This window comes from Hypanus sabinus, chromosome 6 (assembly GCF_030144855.1).
Source record: "Hypanus sabinus isolate sHypSab1 chromosome 6, sHypSab1.hap1, whole genome shotgun sequence".
NCBI lineage: Eukaryota > Metazoa > Chordata > Chondrichthyes > Myliobatiformes > Dasyatidae > Hypanus > Hypanus sabinus.
Window position 1 is genome coordinate 30,332,439 of NC_082711.1, and position 21,635 is coordinate 30,354,073.

Here is a 21,635-nt window from a genome sequence, read left to right on the forward strand (position 1 = left end):
TGTCTTGGATCTTTTAATATGTCCATCTATGGCCTCCTCTACTGTCATTATTTCTTAAACTTCTGGTAATGACCCCCAACCCCTCCACCATTTTCCATTTCCCATACCCTTTTCCCCTCTCTCAGCAATCAACTTCCCAGCTCTTTACTTCATCCCTCCCCCTTCTGGATGCACCTGTCACCCAGTGGTTCTTCGTCCCCTCCCCCCACCTCTTACATCTACTCCTCAGCTTTTTCTCTCCAGTCCTTCTGAAGGGTTTTGGCCTGAAACATCGACTGTACTTTTTCCCACAGATGCTGCCTGGCCTGCTGAGTTCCTCCAGCACTTTGTGAATGTTGCTGGGATTTCCAGCATCTGCAGATTTTCTACTAGGCAGACTAGTACCCATGATCTAGTAGTTTGTTGCTGAAGCACAGCATATTACAAACCCAAATGTATTGAATAGGAGTGATCGAATTAGACCAATTCCGAATTGAAGAAGGGATCAAAGTCATGAGTAGATTGTAGGAATTTCGAATTGGAGTGATTGGATTGTAGGAAAGTTTCGATTGGAGGAAGAGTTACTTAGATTGGAAGAGGGAGCTGGTTAGAGTGATCAGATTGGACGTCCTTTCGATTGGAGGAGGGATCAGATTAGAGTGATATGATTGGCGGAGTGCCTGGATTGGAGGGAAGGATTGGATTTGGAGGAATGTTTGGATTAGAGGGGACATCGAATTAGAGGAAGGAATAAAGCGGAGGAGGGATCGGATTGGAGGAGAGGTTCGGAGTTGCGCCACCGGATTGGAGGGATGTCGGATTGGAGGAGGATCGGTTGGTAGGCAGGGAGCTTGCTGAGCGGGGACGTGGCCTGCGGAGGGCGCCGGCTGCCGCTGAGCCGTGCCTTCGGTGTTTATGTGGAAGGTAGGCCGAGCCCGGGGGAGAGTCGGCGAAGGCGGAACGGAGCAAGGAGCCGCAGACTGACTCCTGCGGCCCCCTTCCCTCCAGCAGGAAGCTTGGCGGATCCCGCGGCCTGGCGTCGCCGGTGGATGGGTGGCGGATCGCGGCCAGAGCGGGAGTGGCGAAGGTGAGCGCGGCGGCTGGAACGGGGGGCCCCAGGTCGCTCGTTCGGTGCGGCGAACATGGCGGCTGAGCCCAGTAGCTTGGAGCCTCGCCTCTCGGGTCACCGTCGAGCCGGGGTAGGGGCGGGGGGCCATCAGAGGGAAGCACCCAGCCCAGTTGTCGGTGACTAGGCCTTCCTCCCTCTTTGTCTTATTTATTTCACTTTACTGCGGTGGATTTTTCTTTTTGCATCATTTCCACTCCTCCCAGACTCTCTGAGCGAGGAGTCTTAAGTTGACGGGAAATTGATCGTGGGGAGGGCGGTTGTCGCCGTCCGCTGGCCGCTTCTGGGTAGTCAGAGTGAACAGGGGCAGGGAGTAGAGCGGGGCATCGGACGAGCATTCCGCTATACCCTGAAGCCCAAAATCAATAGCTTCAGCCAGCCTGTGCATGTGGGGGTGGTGGGCACAGAGATTGCATTTATAATGTTGGTCGCACGAGTTCTGCTACTTTTTCGAGGGGTGTCAATCAATAAATTATCTTCGCATTTTGGAAGACAGAATGGAGATCAAGGTGTTTTCACATTTAGGCACGCTACTGCTTTAAGTTCAGTGAGCATCTGGGTTTTTTTTTCCCGGAGGTTCGGGTAAATCTTTTATGTGTGTTTGGAAAAACTTTTACGTGTGCTGCATTTACAACCGCATTTAATGCTGTCAGGCATGTATTCTAGGATTGAAATACACCCTTCAGTTCCTGCTGCGTGTAGTAGTCCCATAAATTAAGTGAAAAATGTCATGCCTACTATAGCTTTGAAGCTTTCGCTACTGTTTTACTTGTTGCTAATGGTTATCCCATCATGCTTATTTTAGTTTCCTGTACCTTAAATTTCTTCGGGCTTTCACACTTTATGTCTACTTCTGTGTCTGTCATTGATCTTGTTTTATAGTCTGCATATTATATCACTTTTTCAAAAACTGTTAGTGAAGGGTATGTGTAGGTGACACCCAACTCTTGATCTCCTTCACAGTTTGTGTAATTAGATTGGAGTCAGCAATCTTTTGACACCTTCTTCCTCCTCCCTGCCAGCTCTACATTGTCAAGCTGTCAGTGTAGATGAGTTGCAATTCACCTAAATATTGGAAAGATCTAGGATGATTCAATTGCCACAAACTATTTTCTTCTTGTTGATTCCATCTGCTTCCCTGACTACTCTTTTGCTGAACTACTCTTTGTGCCTGTTGAACTTCCCAAGCCACAGTATGTTTCTACTTCATGTTCTGTTCCTGTCTTGGCCTCTTTATCTATGCCTTTGTTATCTTGCTGAAGTGACAATTTCAGTTGAGCATCTCATTTGTCACCTAAAACTGGCCCATGGCCTAACAGTATTTCAATTCACCTCACCCTGTATTGTCTTGCTGTTCAAGAAATTTCTTATTCTTGAGTTTAGTGTCCTTCAGAGTTTTGAATCTTCACATTATTACAAACTTCAACTCTGCAGATCTTCAAAAATCCTATTATCTCCAACTCTATTCCTTCAGTTGTGTTGCTTCACCCTACTAGTGACAGCTATATTTTCAGATCTCTAGGGCTTTAAAATCTTAAGTTTTTGTACTAGACCTGTCAATCCTTTTTAATTCTTGGCTTGGCTGAGCCACTAACCAGCTTCTAATTATTTAACCTGTCTCCTTTTTGTGGCTTGACATCAGTGTTCATATGATTACAATGCAGTGAAATACTTTGTTGTTGGAATTTAGATTTTGTATTAATCAGGTACAATGTAATCCAGTCACACAGGTGGTTCCTTCTTGCTAGTAGAATGTCATGTATATTGTATATTTGCATTTTATCAAAGTTTGTTTTACCAATTGAAACTATCATCATGGGCTGTATAGTCATGTGGCATTTTCTCACTAGAATTTAGTAAAAATATCCATGCTGACATGCTCATATAATCCTTTGCTGTTGGGCATCTCTCTCTACTCAGAAGTTTCTTTGATTGGATGGAAACAACAAAAATCACAGTGGCTCAATGAATTTGGAAAAATAATCAAACATTTGCTAAAGTGTACATAAAAGCAGAAAGTATGAATCTGGGAGTGAATTTGGAGAGTGAACAAGTTGTTGCCTTGTTGAATTTGTCAACATTCAATATGTTGGGAACTACTGGTCTGATATAATGGATGGTGTGCAAATGCCTCTTGTGTTTGTCTTGAGCTTGGTGCAATTAAGGATCATATTTAGGATAACTAGATGGAGAAAAGATATTCTGTGCACTACTCTTGTGCCTTCTCTTGCAAATGCCTATCCATTCAACCTCCAGTGTTTTTGCTGTAGCTTCATGTTTTGTCTGCTTCAAGTATCTAATCCCATTCCTTTTAAAGACTTGCTGTTAATTCAGTAGTGAGAAGTACATACTTTTAAGAATCAGGTTTAATATCACTGGCATATACACAAAAATAATAACTATTGACTAAGCAGTAATTGGTCTTTATCAGTTAGTTTGCAACAGACCTAGACACAAAACCCAGAGGGAAAAGGAAGTAAGAATAATCTCTAAGTCTCCTGTTGTGCTTGTGTCATGTCTCAAATTGTTTTGAGTATAATGTTTCTGGTATGTTGTCCCTCATAGCACCCCATATTTTTATTGTAGAATTGTATACACATTACTAAATGAAATAATGCCAAAAAATCATTTTGCTCTTTGCCCCAGCTTATACATTGTCAGAGAATCACACCGTTACCAAGATCAAAACATTAGTTTTTATTTGGAGTACAATCAAAAGCCAGACTTTTTTTAACATCACAGGTCTATGTATATGTAAATATATATCAAAGCAATTGTTGATGGGAGTAGGCATAATAACAGTGCAGCATAGACTAGATGGGCCAAAAGGCCCGTTTTTGTGCTCTAGGTCTCTATGACTAACAATTCTCTTTGAGTGATTAGTGTAACATATCAGCATTCAAAAACCTAGATGGTACCCATGGCACGCAAGCATTGTTGCTTTAATTACTTTATTTTAAATTTTGAAGCTTTTGCTTGGACTGTTCCAAGTTTGGCAATGTTTCAAGATTTTGTCAAAATATCCCATGAGTTTGTTGATGCAAATTATGCAGTTAATCTGGGCAACGGAGTAAGAAACAGTTTTTTTTTCCCTTTGGTATTTTGTAATCGATGTTTGCTATGTTGAACCTAGTGTCTGATCCAGTAGTGAAGTGTGCTTGGGGTCAAATGTGTGCATATTGCCTGGAAATATCAGACTTCTGGTTTGACCCATTTGAGTGCAGATGGAATATTTTCTTGTGGAAACATCTTATTTGCATTAATTTTAAGCTAATGGCCAGAGGTGAGGAGATTGAGTAGGAACTTTAAAAGTATTGCCTTTTGCATAACAGGAATATCAAATTTGTTTTTAAAAATTAACCACGCGTAAGTAAATACAGCTGATAGAACTGATCATTTGTAGATGAGTGATCCATCTGGATGTGTAGCAGGGAAGTAAGTGGTCATGTATTTCCATCAGTAATGCAAGTTACAATATGGATTTTCGGACTATCATTAGTGTTTAAACACTGAATTTTTTTTGTAAGTTTAGTGCTACTCCTAGAAATGGAGTTTCAATTTGAATGCACTTTCAAATAATGGAAGAGGTAGGCAGCTGAAATTAAGGATAAATCTAAGGATAAGCTAATTGGGATATATGGTTGAATTCTTTCAAAAAGAATGGGCGAGCCTTTTAATGTCTCATCTTGACTGAGCCTCTCCCTTCCAATTAGTAACCTCACCTCTTCCGTAGCTACCATTTTCCTTTCTTGTGATTCAAGTTCAGTAGGTTATGATCTCAGCATTTATATAGTACCCTAATGTAATTAAACATCCTAAGTAAAAAGTCCAAATGTGAAACAGAAATAACTGAGTATGTGCCAATTGGAAACAGATGTGAATAGCAATGCTTCTCCTGATCTCTTTTGATTATGGTGTGTTTTTTTCCTTTCATGAACCATCTATCAAGTATTTCACAAGGCACTGCTTTGCTACCTCTTATTTTTGTGCCAGCTGGACTGCCATTGGAATGGAATGCTGATGGTAAAGATTTAAAAAGTGGAATCAAAGCACATCAGCACCTCCACTTCAGAAGGCTAAGGAAATCTGAAATGTCCCTGATGACTCTTACTAATTTTACCAGATGCCCTGTAGGAAGAATCCTATTTGAATGCATCATTGTTGGGCTGGGCTTGGCATGGCAGGACACCTGTGCCCAAAACTGCAATAATTTGCAGCGTTGTAAAAACAGCTCGAACAATTGATGAAAACCAGTCTCCTATCCAGTAATCCATCTACATCTCTCACTACCTCTGGAAGCATCCAGTGTAATTTAGGACCCTTCCCACGTAGGTCATTCTCTCCTCCCCTCCTCTGTTGGGCAGAAGATGTAGGAGCTTTAAAGCATGTACCACCAGACTTGAGGAAAGCTGCTGTCCTGCTGCTATCAGACTCTGAATAGCGCTTGATACTTCTAAAAGATGAACTCTAGATTTTCCTATCTTCATTGTGGTTCTTGCACTTGTCTACACTTCCTCAGAAACTATATTATTATATTCTGCATTGTTTTCCTTTTCTGTTACCTCAAATGACTTGCAAATGGAATAATTTATCTGGATGGGACATACAAGCCTTTCACTGTATCTTGATACATGTGACAATAATATACCAATACTAATAAGGATGCAGGTCTTGGTTCTTATCACTACTCTCTGCCTTATCAGACTCTGAAAGCAGCATTCCTCATTACCTACTTCTGTTACTGATAATTTACTATCAACTTGTATGTTCCATTGAGTGCTCCTCAGCCTTTTGGGTTTGCAAAACTGGGTCCATTTTGGTCCTAATGCTTGTATGTTGACAAAACTTTTCATTATTAAACCCAGTAGTTCATATTTCATCTGTCATTTTATAATTCTGTTTGTTAACCAACTTTGGTGTTTGTTCTGTGCAAAAAGGAGTCTAAAACCGATTATATTGCATTTGAAGTATTGCTCCACACCTGCTGGAGGAACTCAGTGGGCCAGGCGACATCTTAAGTCAGAAAGCCTGTTTCTGTACTGTAGTATTCTTTGGCCACTCTAGTTCATACCAAATCTATGAAGGAAAGTGAGTAGTTGAAGTTTTGTTCTGACCAAGGGTCTCAGGCCAACTGCTCAATTTCCTTGATAGCCTGACCTACTGAGTTCTTCCAGTATTTTATACTTTGATCCAGATTTCCAGTATCTGGAGTCTCTTGTGTATCTGTTTTAAGTATGGTGTACAGTGCACTATTGGAAGGATGTACCAGTAGAATGAAGAGATTCAGCAGAATGTTGCCTGGAATTGAAGGATTTAGTTATAAGGGGAGACTGGTTAAGCTGGGATTGTACTCTCTTGGATATGGGAGGCTGAAGAGTGAATTTGTGGAGATATAGAAAATTGAGGGACACAGATTGAGTTATATGGTTCCAAGGGTGGGAATAGGATAGGTTTAAGGTGAGAGGGTAAAGAATTAAAGGCAATCTGATGGCCAATTTTTTCCACACTGGGAATACTGTCGGAGGGGGGAGGGGGTATAATGAAATATTTTAGAATCACTTAGATAGGAATGGAATAGAAGTCAGGCTGAAGAGCCTGCTTGCATGCTGCACGATTGTATAAAATTTCATTCTTATTTGAGCACCCACTGCGTGACTACATATTGTACTTGAGCCTGGAAAACGTAACTTGCTCTTGCACAGATTGTAATATTGAATCTTTATTTAGTTGGTATCAATTAATAGCTTAATTATTACCTGGAGAAACTGCATCTTTAGCGTTACTGTGAGCATTGCTACTAGAATTATGATGGTTTTCTGATTGCCAGTATTACATCACAAATCTTGTTTTGTCAAATTTGATAAACTGTGTGGTCCGGTTCTGTGGAGTTTCTCGTTCACCTCTACTTCAGATTTAATTTTGTAGGAGGGCATTCATTGCTGGGCTTTGAGCCATATTCTACTGTTTACTGTGTATATTTTTTTTACTGGCTAGGCCATAAGACATTGGAGCTAGTCTGCTAGTCCATCATAGCTAATGTTATCTCACTCAACCTCATTCTCTTGTCTTCTCCCTGTAACCTTTGACACTGACTAATCAAGAACCTGTCAAACTTTACTTTAAATATACTCAGTGACTTGACCTCCACAGCTGTAGTGACAATGAATTCCACAGATGCACCACCTGTGGCTAAAGTAATACCTTCTCTTCTCTGTTCTGAATGGATGCTCCTCTATTTTGAGGCTATGCTCTACTATCCACTATAAGAAACACCCACTCCAACTAAGTCTTTCAGTATTTGATAGGTTTCAATGAATTTTCCCTTCTTCATCCCCCTCCCCCCATTCTTCTGAACAGTGAGTACAGGCCCAGAGCCATCAAACCTTTTCATTCCTGGATTAATTCTTGTTAACCTTTTCTGGACCCTCTCCAATGCCAGCACATCTTTTCTTTGATAAGGGCCTAAAACTGCTCACAATACTCCCAAGTACAGCCTGACCAATGCCTTTTAAAGTCTCAGCATCACAACCCTGGTCTTCTATTCTAGTCCTCTCAAAATTATTGCTGACATTGCATTTGCATTCCTCACCATTGGCTTAACCTGCAAGTTAACCTTTAGGGAATCCTGCAAGAGGACTCCCAAGTCTCTTTGCATCTCGGATTTTTTGAATTTTCTCCTCATTGAGAAAGTATTCTATACCTTTATTCCTTCTATCAAAGTGTATGACCATACATTTCCTACATTATATTCCATCTGCCACTTCGCCCATTCTCCTAATTTGTCCAAGTCCATTTGCAGACTCCCTGCTTCCTCCACAATACCTGCCTCTCCACCTGTCTTTCTATTGTCTGTAGACTTAGCCAGAAGGCCATTAATTCCATTGTCTAAATCATTGACATATAATGTGAAAAGGAGCGATCCCAATACTGACACTTGTTAGCAGCCGCTGACCCTTCCTTGTTGCTCTTTGCCTCCTGCCAATGAGCCAGTCTTCTGTCTATGCTAGTAGCTTTCCAGTAATATCATAAGCTCTTAAGCAGCCTTGTGTGTAGCATCTTGTCAAAGGCCTCCTGGAAATACAAGTACACAACATTCACAAACTCTCCTTTGTCTGTCCAGCCTGTTAATTCCTCAAAGAATTCCAACAGATTTGTCAGGCAAAATTAGCTGCATTTGGCCTACAAATACCCTGAAACTTCATCAGTAATTATAGACTCGCAGCATCTTCCCAACCGCTGAAATAAAGATAACTTCCTTTGTTCTGCCTCTCCCTTGAAAAGTGGAGTGACATGCAGTTTTCCAGTTCTCCAGAGCCATTCCAGAATCTGATGCTTGAAAGATCATTAGTGCTTTCACAATCTCTTCAGCTATCATTTCCAGAACCCTGGGGTGTGGCCCATCTGGTCCAGGTGACTTGTCTACCTTCAGACTTTCAGCTTCCTAAACACCTTCTCCTTAGTAATAGCAACTACATTCACTTCTGTCTCCCTGACACTGGCATTTCTGGTATACTACTAGTGACTTCTGCAATGAAGACTGATGTAAAAATGTTCGTCTGCCATTTCTTTGTCTCTCATTACTACCTCTCCAGCATCACTTTCCAGTGATCTAATATCCACTCACGTCTTTTACCCTTCCAGTAACGTTGGACAGCTCCTCTGTTATACCTGTGTAATTTCCTTTATGCCACTGTAACACTGTTACACCTGACTTTATTTTCTCCCTCTCAAATTGCAGGGGTAATTCTGATCATTGTCTTCTCTGGGTACCTTTACTTTATGCTCACTAATCACATCAAGTTCATTACACAACATCTACTCTAGAATTGCTTTTCCCCCCAGTGGGCTCAACCACATTCTGCTCTTAAAAAGCCATCTCTTAGGCATTCTATAAATTCCCTTTCTTGGGATCCAGCCCCAAGCTGATTTCCTTCCCCCCCCCCCACCCCCCGCAATCTACCTGCATATTGAAATCCTCCATGACTATAATAACGTTGCCCTTTATTACATGCCTTTTCTATTTCCGATTGAAATTTGTATCCCATGTCCTGACTACTGTTCGGTGACTGTATATAACTCCCATCAGGGTCTTTTTACTCTTGCAGTTTCTTCACTCTATGCATAAAGATTCTACATCTTCTGATCCAATGTCACCTCTTTCTAGAGATTTGGTTTCACTTTATACCAACAGAACCACACCACCTCCTCTACCTCCTTGCCTGTCCTTTTTGAAACAAAGTGTATCCTTGAATGTTAAGCTCCCAGCTATGACTCAATGATGTCCACAGTGTCATACCTGCCACAATCTAACTGTGCTACATGATCACTGCCTTATTTCATTCACTGCATGCATTCAAATATAACACCTTCAGTCTTGTATTTATCACCACTTTTGAATTTGCTCCCTCATTACACTTCTCATCCCACTAACTTGCAGTTTTGTCCTATCACTGCCTTTTCTTCCTTAGAGTTGCACTACACAATGCATTGACTCGCATACCAACTGTTCCATCCTCAGCCCTAACACTCGGGTTTCCAAACCCCTGCCAATTTAATTTAAACCCTCCCCAACAGCTCTCGCAAACTTGCCCAGAAGGGTCCTCTCGGGTTTGGAAGTAACCTGTTCTTTTTGTATAGGTCATACCTGACCCCTACACCACTTCCTCAGCCACTCATTCATCTGTACCATCCATCCTGTTCCTACCCTGACTAGCATGTGGCACTGGGAATAATCCAAAGGTTACTACCTTGGTCCTGTCCTTCAGCCTTTTCCCTAACTCCCCATACTTGCTGCGCAAGACCTTTGTTTCCTCTTTCTACCTGTGTCATTAGTTCCAATGTGCACTACAATCTTTGGCTGCTTACTTTCCCTCTTGAGAGTCTTATGCAGCTGCTCTGACACATTCTGGACCCTAGTATCTGTGAGGCAACACACCATCCTGGCTTCATTTTCACTACTACAGAATTGGCTGTCCTTCCCCTTCATCTGTTGAGTCTTCTATCACTATTACTCTGCTTTATTACCCTTCCCTGCTGAGCCACAGAGTGCCACTGACCTGGCAGCTGCTATTGTGCCTTGATGGGCCATCCTTGTTTCTCTCCACTACACAAACCCCATCCGTATCTAAAGTGGTTTGAAGTGAATGGCTACAAGGGAGCCCTGCACTGACTGCTTACTCCCCTCACTTCTGGTGGACACCTGTCTGTAATCTGAAGCCTGCACTCTGGGTGTGACCACATCAGTAAAAGTCTCATCTAAGAAGTCTTGAGTACGTTCAGCTCCAGCTCCAATTCCTTGGCCTTATTAGTTATGAGCTGAAGTTGGGTGTACTTCCTGCAGATGCCAACACCAGGTAGACAGTTGGGCACACTGAAATCTCCCATCTCACAGGAGGATTATTCTGCTGCCTGAATTACCATGCTTGTTATACAGTACCTCTAACTTAAATTTAAGTTCTAGTTCTAGTCTGTGCCTTTTGAGTCAAAGCCTGACTACTCTCAACACCATCCACTCACACAATGACCTCTGTGTTCAAACCCCACTTAATTTTTATTGACCCTTGCTAATTAACCCTAGTTACTTATCACCCAGGCAATCTCCCGCTATACAGATGAGTCCCGAAAGGCCAATCTCGTGTTTTTTTTAAACTGGTGTATAAAGTCCTCAAAGAAATGGCTCCAGTCCTCTCTGCACATTCCTGCTCTGCAGACATTCACTTTTCCTTACCTTGTAATTTTTTGAATGTTAACAGTAATTTATAATTTTGACATCTGCACCTGTCTGATTTCAGAATCACTCCTACATAAGTCAGTTTGGATTGGGCTAACATTTTGCTAAAAATTTCTTTATACAAATAAAACAAAGCTGCTTTGGTTGTGCTTTGTCAGCCTTTCAAGCCACAGATTATACCATCTCACTAATTTAGGGTGCCTGATGTTGACTTCAGGTGACTATCTGTGTTGTCTGAGTTTTTCTGTAATAGTGCAGTTGCCTCAAGGGAAGTGTCCAGGCTAATCTTCTGACCTAGTTAAAATCACTACATTTGCATTATGGCAGTGTCAAGCCTGCATAACCTGACAACCCCATCCTGTGTACTTGAGCCCATTAAGCTGACCATTAAGCCCATTAGTCAGTGACCTCCTCTGTGCTGGATGCTGGATATCACTTGTAGCTTGTGAGATTTTATTAACAGTGCTCTTTCTACATTCTGCTCTTCACCACCCGCTCCCACTCCAGCATCTATCATTTTTCTTCATCTGTGTGAAGAATGGAAAATTGAATTAGTTCATGGTTGATGTGATTTTCTGACTGTAAAAAAAAACTAAAAGGAATTGTCTTGCTAAAAGTGTGCTTTGAAATTTATCCTGAATGTATTTTTCTGCTTTCTTTGTGTCATTTACTCTTTTGCACTTCCATAGGCTATGTTTTTCTCCCCCTATGCCCTTGACACTGGGGTCTGAAACATCTAAGGCAAAGCCTTCTCTTCAACGTGCGACTTTCAGAGGAGAGTCTGATAAACTGCAGCTTCTGTTACTGTGTAGAAGAGACTTTAACTCGGAAATGTCAGCTGGAGGGAAAATGCTATCTACTTATTCAAAAATCTGTGTTGACAAGCTAGAGAGGGAGAATACATATGAGAAGTTGTAATGATTCTAGTAGGGTCAGATAAGATTAACTTTCATGAGAGGCCATGGAACAAAAGTAAAATTTATTTTATTCAGTGTTGAAGCTTGGATTGCATGCACATAATTAATAGGAGGCCCTTAAATAGGTACTGATTTACAACACAGCAGGGAGTGGAACACTGGCTCCCAGTTCCTAAGGACAACAGTGGTTTACACCAGAGGTTTTATTACCCTGTCTGTGTTCACTCTGGAATAAAGTTTCAACTGTAAACAATTGCCAAAGGGCAACAAAGTTGGGAGTGTATTTCAACTAAATTGAATTGAAATGAAATTGTGCATCAATTGTGTTTAAATAAAAATAACTTTGCAGGTATTTCGGGGTGAAGTATACAGAATTCATTGTTGATTCTGTTCTGAATTTAAAACAAGAATGTTGTCAAAAACACCAGCCTGATTTGAATTTTAAAGGAATTTGATTTCATTATTCACCTGTGGTAAATTTGTCCTAAAAAACCAATGTTGTTTTCATGAGCTATATCTTTTAATAAAATGATTAATTCTTGAGTGTGGCAGGATTGCTTAAAAATAATTAAGGTTAAGTGTTGCCAATAGAATACAAGTGTCCTTAAGAAAAGCTATTTAATGTGTCAATAATCATGCCTTTGTCATACCTTTATGGCTTAATTGAAATTACTCAAGTACTCCCTGATAGGAGAGCTACAAATACAATGGCTTTTAATAGGGTTTTAATGGATGGACTAACAAACTATAGGCTGGAGTTCAGTATCTCTTTCCATTTAGACTCCTCATTGTAGTCATGCATAGGTTGGTGTAGCCTACCAATAGATCTGACTGAACTTGTCGCACCCAGCTTGACATTAAGGCTGATGCTGGTATTCAAGCAACTCATCCAAAGACTCTCTTTTTCTACCTTTTAAACATTGCCCAGCTCAACCTGTGGTTCTGTGTGTGTGTGTGTGTGTGTGTGTGTGTATATTAGTCCTGGCAGTTCAGTGGTACTCCTATTGTCGCACCTCCCTATCGTGTGTGGGTAAGCGTGTTCACCAGTTGGGGGCGGGGGGGAAACGAATGGTAAGCTGCAACAGCAGGTTAGTGCAAGGGGTTTTATTTGGTGCCAGGTGGAAAAAAAAGTGCAAAAGCTACCCAAAAGGTTGTGAAGTAAAAGTATTTGCAAATAGACGAATGAAAACAAAAACATGAGGAAATCTGCAGATGCTGGAAATTCAAGCAACACACACAAAATGCTGGTAGAACGCAGCAGGCCAGGCAGCATCTATAGGAAGAAGCACTGTTGACGTCCTGACGAAGGGTCTCGGCCCGAAACGTCGACAGTGCTTCTTCCTATATAGATTGCTGCCTGGCCTGCTGCGTTTCACCAGCATTTTGTGTGTGTTAAATGAAAACAAACATGTACAAAAATCTACAAATATACACAGGCTTTCTCCATGACCCACTTTGTCTTTAACTTTCAAAATAACTTCACCAACCGTTAAAGTCAACCTCCACAGCTTTCTATCACAGCCAGACTGAGGGTTAAATATGCCTCTGCCTATCCTAGAAGGTCCAGGAAATTCTACTGTTGGGGGTGGGGGATAATCACATGACCGAAGCATAATTATAACAGAGATTCTGACATCCTGCAGTTTTATTCCACAACAAATGCCTTATTTAAACCCATAGATCAGTGCCTGCATGCTCCATGCTCAGTTGAATATAAAAGAATGTCTCCCCACCAGTGGTGTTGCCTGCGTAAGGTGTAGTGCGCCTGCTTCACTAACCCAGGCATTATTTTAAGATGCCTCCAAATGTCCCTTGGGTCTTATGGGGCCATTCTGCAGTCTACAAACTGATGTAACAGTGTGAGTGAAAATAAATGAAACTATTTGAAATGTACTTAGAATCCTTATTTGAGTTATAAATCAGTAGAGCACGCTAACTGAAGGGATTGTTTTGATTAGCCAAGCTTGCGATTTTCTTTTTTTTGTGTTTTACTGTTGGAATGTGTAAATGTTGAACTCCCAAAAACTGCAGAACGGGAGATCAGTGTGTGAACTACTGGGGGAAACTAGACCATGGACAGAATGCGGAGGAGTGACTAACCAGGCAAAGGGGGTAGGATTAGCAGGAGGATTGGTATTGCCAACCTGTTCTGTCACCTCTTATTCTCTCTTCCATGAACTAGATTTAATCATTCTTTTAGCCTGCATGACTGCCATTCAAAGGCTTTATTTTCCCCATTGATATTACAAAGACTTGAAGTTACACCTTCTACGATCTCCATCTGTTTCATTGCTTGCTCGATGTTGAAGTAGTTGCAACTGCATCGTTTCCACTAACTGCAATGGAATAATGAATAGATTCTTTGGATATCAGTCGATTAATAGTGACTGGGACATGGGCAGATTTAGCTATATTTTTGGGAAATTATATCATGACATTTCATGTGTACTTCTGACCATGTGGTTTTTTTTAAACAGCTCATTGAAATGTTAGCATTGCTTATTGTACATTGGAGTGATAAAGTAAATTTTGCCTTCACTTAATCAGCCTAGTGTTGCTATTTTTAACTAGCCCCAAAAGACAGCATGTATTGTATCACTTAGGTGTCTAGTCATTGGAGTTGAACGTGAATGGCAACTTGACGAAATGCTGGGCATATTTAGATCATACAGCATCGATAGCAACAATAACACTTACTGATTTTTTTTTGAATTTCCAATTGCTAACATCTACGGTATACTACTGTAAAGCCATTTCCATCTGTGGAGACATATGAGATTGAACAGTCAACACGTACAAATAAGCTGGATGAACTCAGCAGGTCGGGCAGCATCCATTGAAACAAGCAGTTGACGTTTCGGGCTGAGACCCTTCATCAGTCATTGGTGATGCTTGTCATTGTGTAGCCATTGGCAGTTGTACCGGAATGGATCTGCACCACAAGGCTGTAGATTTAGTCCATTGCTCTATTCACTATAGACTTATGACTGAGGCTAAACACAGCTCTAATGTCATATTTAAGTTTGCTGACGACACAACTGTTGATGGCTGAATCAAAGGTGGTGATGAGTTGGCATTAGGATGGAGATAGAAAGTTTGGCTGAGTGGTACCACACAACAACCTCTCTACTCAATGTCAGCAAGATAAAGGAGCTAATCATTGACTTGAGGAGGAGGGAACCAGAAGTCCTCATCAGAGGATCATAGGTGAAGACGGCCAGCAAATTTAAATTCATCTGTTTTAACAGAGGATCTCTCCTGGTTCTACCATGCAAATACCATTACAAAGAAAATCTTTACTTTCTCAGAAATTTGTGAAGATTCAGCACGTTTCCTAAAACTTTGACAACTTTATGGATGTGGAGACAATATTGATTGCATCAGGCCCTGGTATGGAAATTCCTACAAATAGTAGTGGATATGGTCCTGTCCATCAGGGATAAAGCCCTTCCCACCATTAAAGATGTCAGCACTGAGTGCTGTTGCAGGAAAGCAGTACGTGTCATCAAGGTCACCCTCCATACAGGCCGTGCTCTCTTGTTGCTGCATCAGGAAGAAGCTACAGTAGCCTCAGGATCCACACCAGGTTCTTGAACCAAAGTGAATAACTTCACTTAACTTCATTTACCCCATCGCTGAATTGTTCCCACAACCTATGGACTCAGTTGCAAGGACTTTTCATCTTATTTTCTCTTTGTATTGCTTATTTATTATTTTTCTCCCTTTTCTGTTGTTTTTGCACATTGGTCAGTCGTGTTGGGTGTGGTCATTCATTAATTCTTATTTTGTTTCTTATATTTATTATGTCTGCAAGTGCTGAAATTTTCCTGCCAGTCTCATTGAACTGCAAAAGAAGAGGCATAAGTCATTGTATTGACTTGGGATTTGAGAGTGGTGTTGAATTCACATAAAGTACAGAAATTAAAATTTCAAGTTTTCCATGCCCATTAAACACATTATTAACCTGTGATCAGACAAGTCTTTGGATGTTAATGTGATTGAACTTGTGCCACAGAATCATACTTAAAGAAGTAACACAGCCTCACCAGACATAATTTTTTTTGTTTAAAACAATAAAACATCAGAAAAACGACTGTTTCCTGCTGTGTCTGAAAATCTGTTTGTGATTTTAGGAGCTCTGAGCAACTGGAATTGCAGTAAATTCAGTCAGTAGGTGGTTGTATTGATTGAATACTTTCTAGTTACTAGCAAAATTCACCTTATTGACCAAAAAAACCATTGAGGAGTGTTTGATGGCTCTGGGCCTGTACTTGCTGGAATTTAGAAAAATTGTTTGTGTGTTGGGGGGGGAGGAATCCTATTGAATACTTTGAGTCTGAATAGCATGGATGTGGAAAGGTGGTTTCCTATAGTGGCCAAATCTAGGACCAGATGATACAGCCTCAGATTAGAGGCACATCCATTTAGAGTGCAGATGAGGAAAAGTGTCTTTAGCCAGAGGGTGGTTAATCTGTAGAATTTATTGCCACAGATGGCTGTGCAGGCCAAGTCATTGGGTATATTTAAACTAATTTACCAGTAATAAACCAATTTGCCTCCTGTCTGGCAATTTAAGTTAGAAGTTGGGTGTGTTTTTTCAGTTTTACTGTAAGGTCAGTGATCTGAAACATTAACTGACTTCTTCCACAGTTGCAATCTGATCCACTAAGCATCATGTTCTTGTTTAAATTCTAGCATCTGCAGTTTCTTCCTTTCTTCATTAAGTTTAGACACCAACCTCCTTGTGGTATCTGAAGGCTTTGTTGCTGGATAGCTGTTTAAAGTACCTGTTTAGATGGCGACTAGTGCAAGCTTTTTCATTGGAGAGTTATCAAAAATAATATTCTAATTCAAAGTTGAGATTTGGAAAGTGAAAGCTATGGGCATACAGTAAAAGTTGAAATTGATGGAAGGAATTAATTTAGCTAGGCAATTGATTACTAATATGGCACATCACTCTAAGCCATAAAACCTGTTCCTATGCTGTATGGTTCCTTGTCTTTGAACATTTGAGCATCTATGCAAAAAAAACATTGTTTCTCTTGCTATGTGCAAGCCATTAAAATCTAACAAATGCTTTTGGGTGATAAATAGTATATATTTAAGTAAAATGTCAACTAGGGTCCACTGCTAGTTATTGCAACTGACAAGCAAAAATATATAGAATCTGAAAAAAACAATTTGATCTTGAGTTCATAATGTCAGTAAGCCAGCAGGAAACTATTACAAGACAAGAGCTATAGTTGCAAATGACCTTGTGATAGACAGCTTTACTACTTTTATTTTCTACTGTCTGTGGAAGTCATAAGGTCATTGAGTAGTGGAAATTAACCAAGGCAACAGATGTGAACAAATCTACAGTTAATAATTAAACCTAATGATAAGATCACCTTATCAACAGCATGGTGATTTGCCAGTGAAGTAACAGGACCCAGTTGGTTTTTGTCCTGTTTTAAATCGATAATAATTGAAATAGAAGGAAATTTGTGACCTTGGGTATGCTCATGTTATTTTATCTGTGGTCATAAATGATATACCTTCAGAATATTGGTTTTCACCATGAACACTCCAAATTTGATTTCTCAGGTTTGTAAGTAACTCTCAGTCAACGGAGACTTAAACTCATGCTTAAAATTAATGGAGCCAGTGCCACTGAAATATCGGAAATGGCAAGCAGTGCCTCAAGCACAATGTTGTGCTGAAGACAGCTGTAAAGCTGCTTTGCCAATAAGTCTTGTGAGGCGCAGCTCTTTACATAGCGTGTTACTGCTGTAACTCAACTGTTGTTGACAAGGTGCCTATTGTGCCCAAATGTTACCAAAATTCAACTCTGCATTGAACTCTTCTTCAGTGTGACACTAATAAATTTTACCCCCTACACGCTTTGTGTATTTTTTTTGCCTTACTGGCAGTTCACACAACTGGACACTGAGTGAAATTGCACAGCATTGTGAACCTTTGATTAGAGGCACTAATCTAATCAAAACAATCTAAACCACACTGCAGTTGAGGCTGCATTGTTTGGTATTTTGGCATAAAATAGTAGGTAGTTGCACTGCTGTTCATGGGAACTTGCTACTAAATTGGCTGCTTCCTATGACTGTGACTATGTGACTATACTATAACTGTGACTATACTGTAACAGTACTTAAATTGTTATAGTGTTTTGGTGCTCTTTTGAGGTCATAAGAATATTTATAGTGCCAGTTTTCTCTGCCTTATTTTGTTATTGACATTATCTTCATTTGGGAACCATTGTTGGTGGAAATAGTGATCCCCTGTAGTTTCTGCGTAAATTTATCCAGAGCAGACTTGCTAAACAAATTTCAATTAAGGGTTCTCCATTGTGACCTGACTTTTCTCAGCGATTAAAAGGTACCTAAATTCATACTGAGTACAATGTTTCTCATTCCTAGCTAACACTGTGCCTAAATTTGAGGTGAAATTTTTAAGGGGGGGGGGGTTATTTTTACGAATTGCTAAAGAAATCTGATTTGTATTCTTCAGAGTTTAGGTGATCTTATTGAAATATGACCATAACAGAGCAAGATTTTTCCATTAGGGGAGTGATTGTGAACAATGGTTCATAAACTGAAGTATATGCAATTCTTTTTTGCAGAGGACACACTCTGGAATTCCAAGCCAGACAGTGGAGACTAGATTCTTGGATGAATTTTGGGGGGGGGGGGGGAATTGAGGAATTCCTGCTATGGTGTGCTGACATGGAAGAGGTGCTGCAGCTTGAGGCAGATTTTGAGCTGAGGAGAAAAGCCCCTTAAGCCTGTCCCATAGTCTAGCCGTGTTTGTGTTCAACTTCAAATGTGAAATTTGCTTATTGAGTATCTGCAGCTTTGATTTTTCAACTCAGGCTTTTGGTCAATTCCCTCATCTTCATGTGATTTTTTTTGTTACTATATATTTTGACATGTTAAAAATTTTTATAACATAGATTGTTAGCAGTATGAAGGAAATTGTATTCTGACCTTTTATGTGCAACAAGCTATCTGTTGTCCAGTAAGTATTAAATAGCCAATTTTGATTTCATGTAATTCCCACTTTACCTTACTTTATCCTTTGTTGAAGAGGACAAAAGTAGAAAAGGTAAGTGAAAGGGGAGCATTGGAGAAAGGGTTGTGAAAAATAGGAAATTGCATGGGTCATTGAATGGCCCAATATTTAACTGGGTTGCAGCTGTGGAGGGAGTATCTGCGTCAAACTGGCAAAGCTTTCACTAGGAACTTTTTTTTTTGTCGACTTCAATCCGGTCAAGAGTAAAGTGCTGAGTGTCTGTCTCTTTGCAGTTGCATAAATTGTACCTGTAGCTATGAGGGCTATGTTGTGCTACTGTTGCCTCTTGTTCTGAAGTTAAAGGAGCTGGCTTTTGTCCTGTTTTCCTTTTTTCCTATATAATTTTAAAGCTGGTTAATGTATTTTTGTTGACCCAGATAAAATTCTACTTTAAAAAAATGATTGTGCAAGCATAATATTTTAAAATTGACACCTCCCAATATTGCATGTGCTGGCACCAAAGTGAACCTAAGATGCAACCAATATTGTAATGAAATTTTTCATTTTCTACCATATATACAGTTGAACTGATGAAACAAATTCCCGTGTACCCAATTGAGACTGAAAATTGCTCGTATTAATTTGCTAAAATTACATGGTTCCTTGGTGTGGTGTGTTCGTGCACAGGTGCATGCTATGTGCCAAACTAAATAGGCAATCTGATTGTAACTCTTGAGCATTTGTACTTGGCTAGGCTTTTACCTAGAGAAATTTGGAAGAATGTGAGAAATTTGCTCAAATTTATGAGATATAGTGCAGAATAGGCTCTTCCAGCCCTTTGAGCAGCTCCTGATTTAACCCTAGCCTAATTATGGGTCAATTTACAATGACTACTTAACCTACCAGCCGGCATATCTTCTGACTGTGGGAGGAGCATGGGGGGGGGGGGGGGGGTGGTAGCGGTGGTGAGGTGTACAAACTCCTTACAGACAGTGCCAGGAATTGAGCCCGGTTTGCTGGTATTGTAAAGCACTGTGTTACAGTGCTTAACAGGGTAGATCTGACAAAGTTGCACAGATTGACCCTCACTAATCCGGCACCATTGGGACCCGAGGCATGCTGGATTAGTGAAAATGCTGAATTACAGAAGGATCACATTAAGCAATAGCTAACTGCCTCATCATACCTTTAAAATATCATGTAAATCAGTACAAGTTAGATAATAATGAAACAGAAAGATTAAATAAGTAGCAAGTGAAATTTTAATAAAGTACAGGCGCAGATAAAATAAAGGGCACAGGTAAATGTACAGGAATTAACTTTTACAGAAAAGTTGAGCACTTCCACTTCTAAAGTGAGACATTTAATATACCTTCAGGCAAAGTTGCATGTCTGCAAGTGTGGGGTTGTTGCGATCATCAACATCTTCATCTTGAAAAATGAGTGAAGCATCAGGAATTGGTGCTGAAACTGGCACAACAGTTTCTTCAAAAACTGTTGATATTGATGGCAGCACATCTGGGTGAGCAGAAGTTGATGGCACTGGATTTTGAAGTGTTAGCTCCCCTGTTGCACTTTTTCTAGCAATTTTTTTTTAAACATCTTCGAAGGTAAGATGTTTCATATATTTTGGTCTCTGTCTGATTCTGCATCTACTGTTGTTCGTGTTCTTCTTGGTGTACATCTCCAATACAAAGCAGTCTCATCAGCATTGTATGCCTGCTTGGGGCTTAATTTTTCATCAGAGACTAACTTGGCAAACTCATCAACAAACCCTGCTGCTGCTTCCTTGTCTGCTGAACATTTTTCACCACACACTGCACGAAACTGTAAGCCATGGCGCTGCTTGAACCGATGAAACCTGCCTTCACTATAGTCACACCCATAATCTGGACCTAGTTCTTCATGAAACACTTTTACTTGTTCCTTCACCATACCTCCAGATAGTTCAACACCTTCACTTACATAAAGATTAAACTACATTATCAGCACTTCATCTAGTTCCAAACTTCTTCCGTCTTTCATTGTTTTTCTTACAGATATCTGTTTCTTTGAGCCACTATCAGCAAAAAAAAAGTAGCAGTTTATCTTTCTGTTTCTTTATATCGTACACTGTGGAAGAGCCAATGTTGTAACACTCGCACAAGCTTTTCACTGATACACCACTGTCCAGTTTTTTTAAGAGTTCAACCTTATCTTTAATGGATAATGTGCGGTGTTTTTGCTTCACAGCACGAGGTGCATTTCCTTTACTCACTGAGCCCATAATTGGGGCTAAAAGAAAAGAGCCAATGGTATTAATGCAGGAAAACAAGCAGGAATCGCTGGGGACTTCTGGTGGCTGTAATGGAGTAGGTTGCAGTAGCTACATGCTCCATGATTATTCGCTTACTTTGCTGTTTAACATCTCGGTGAGAGCACCATGAGTAGAAAACACTCAAAAAAAGAGGCTAGCTTAGAGACTTTGACTGAAATGTTTCAACAAATGTCAGAAAGACTCGATAAACTGGATGACTTGGAATCCAAGTTTGACTTGTTACAGAATTCCTTCGACCTGGTTAAATCTGAACTGAAAACGCTTAATCGGAAATTTGGAAGTATACAGCAGACTGTGAGTGACCATGAAATTCGTATTAAGCTACACGAAGAATCTCTGCCGATGTTGCAGAAGGATATCGAAGGTTTCAAGAAAATTTCTAAGGAACAACTGAAGAAACTTACAGATTTGGAGACCAGGAACCGAAGGTGCAATATCAGAATTCTTGGGCTTCCTGAAAAACTGGAGGGTAATCAACCTATCGATTTTTGCGCTCAAATGCTGAAAGATTTATTCCCTGCTGTATTATCGGAACTACCAAAATTTGAGCATGTTCAC

General features: G+C 40.4%; 1 protein-coding gene across 3 annotated transcripts in view; it reads left to right on the plus strand.

Moving 5' to 3' along the window:
- Positions 1 to 802: 802 nt before the first annotated feature.
- Positions 803 to 21,635, plus strand: part of zmynd11 (zinc finger, MYND-type containing 11) — a 174,152-nt gene continuing 153,319 nt past the window's right edge. For 2 of the 3 annotated variants that reach the window (XM_059971895.1, XM_059971897.1), the window contains exon 1: positions 804 to 1,066. Coding sequence is in view for 1 of the 3 variants with exons in the window: in XM_059971897.1 (XP_059827880.1) it covers positions 1,029 to 1,066 (38 nt within the window). In the remaining 2 variants the exon portion in view is untranslated. Of the gene's footprint in view, positions 1,067 to 21,635 lie in introns of all 3 variants that reach the window. The other variant, XM_059971896.1, reaches the window with a different exon arrangement.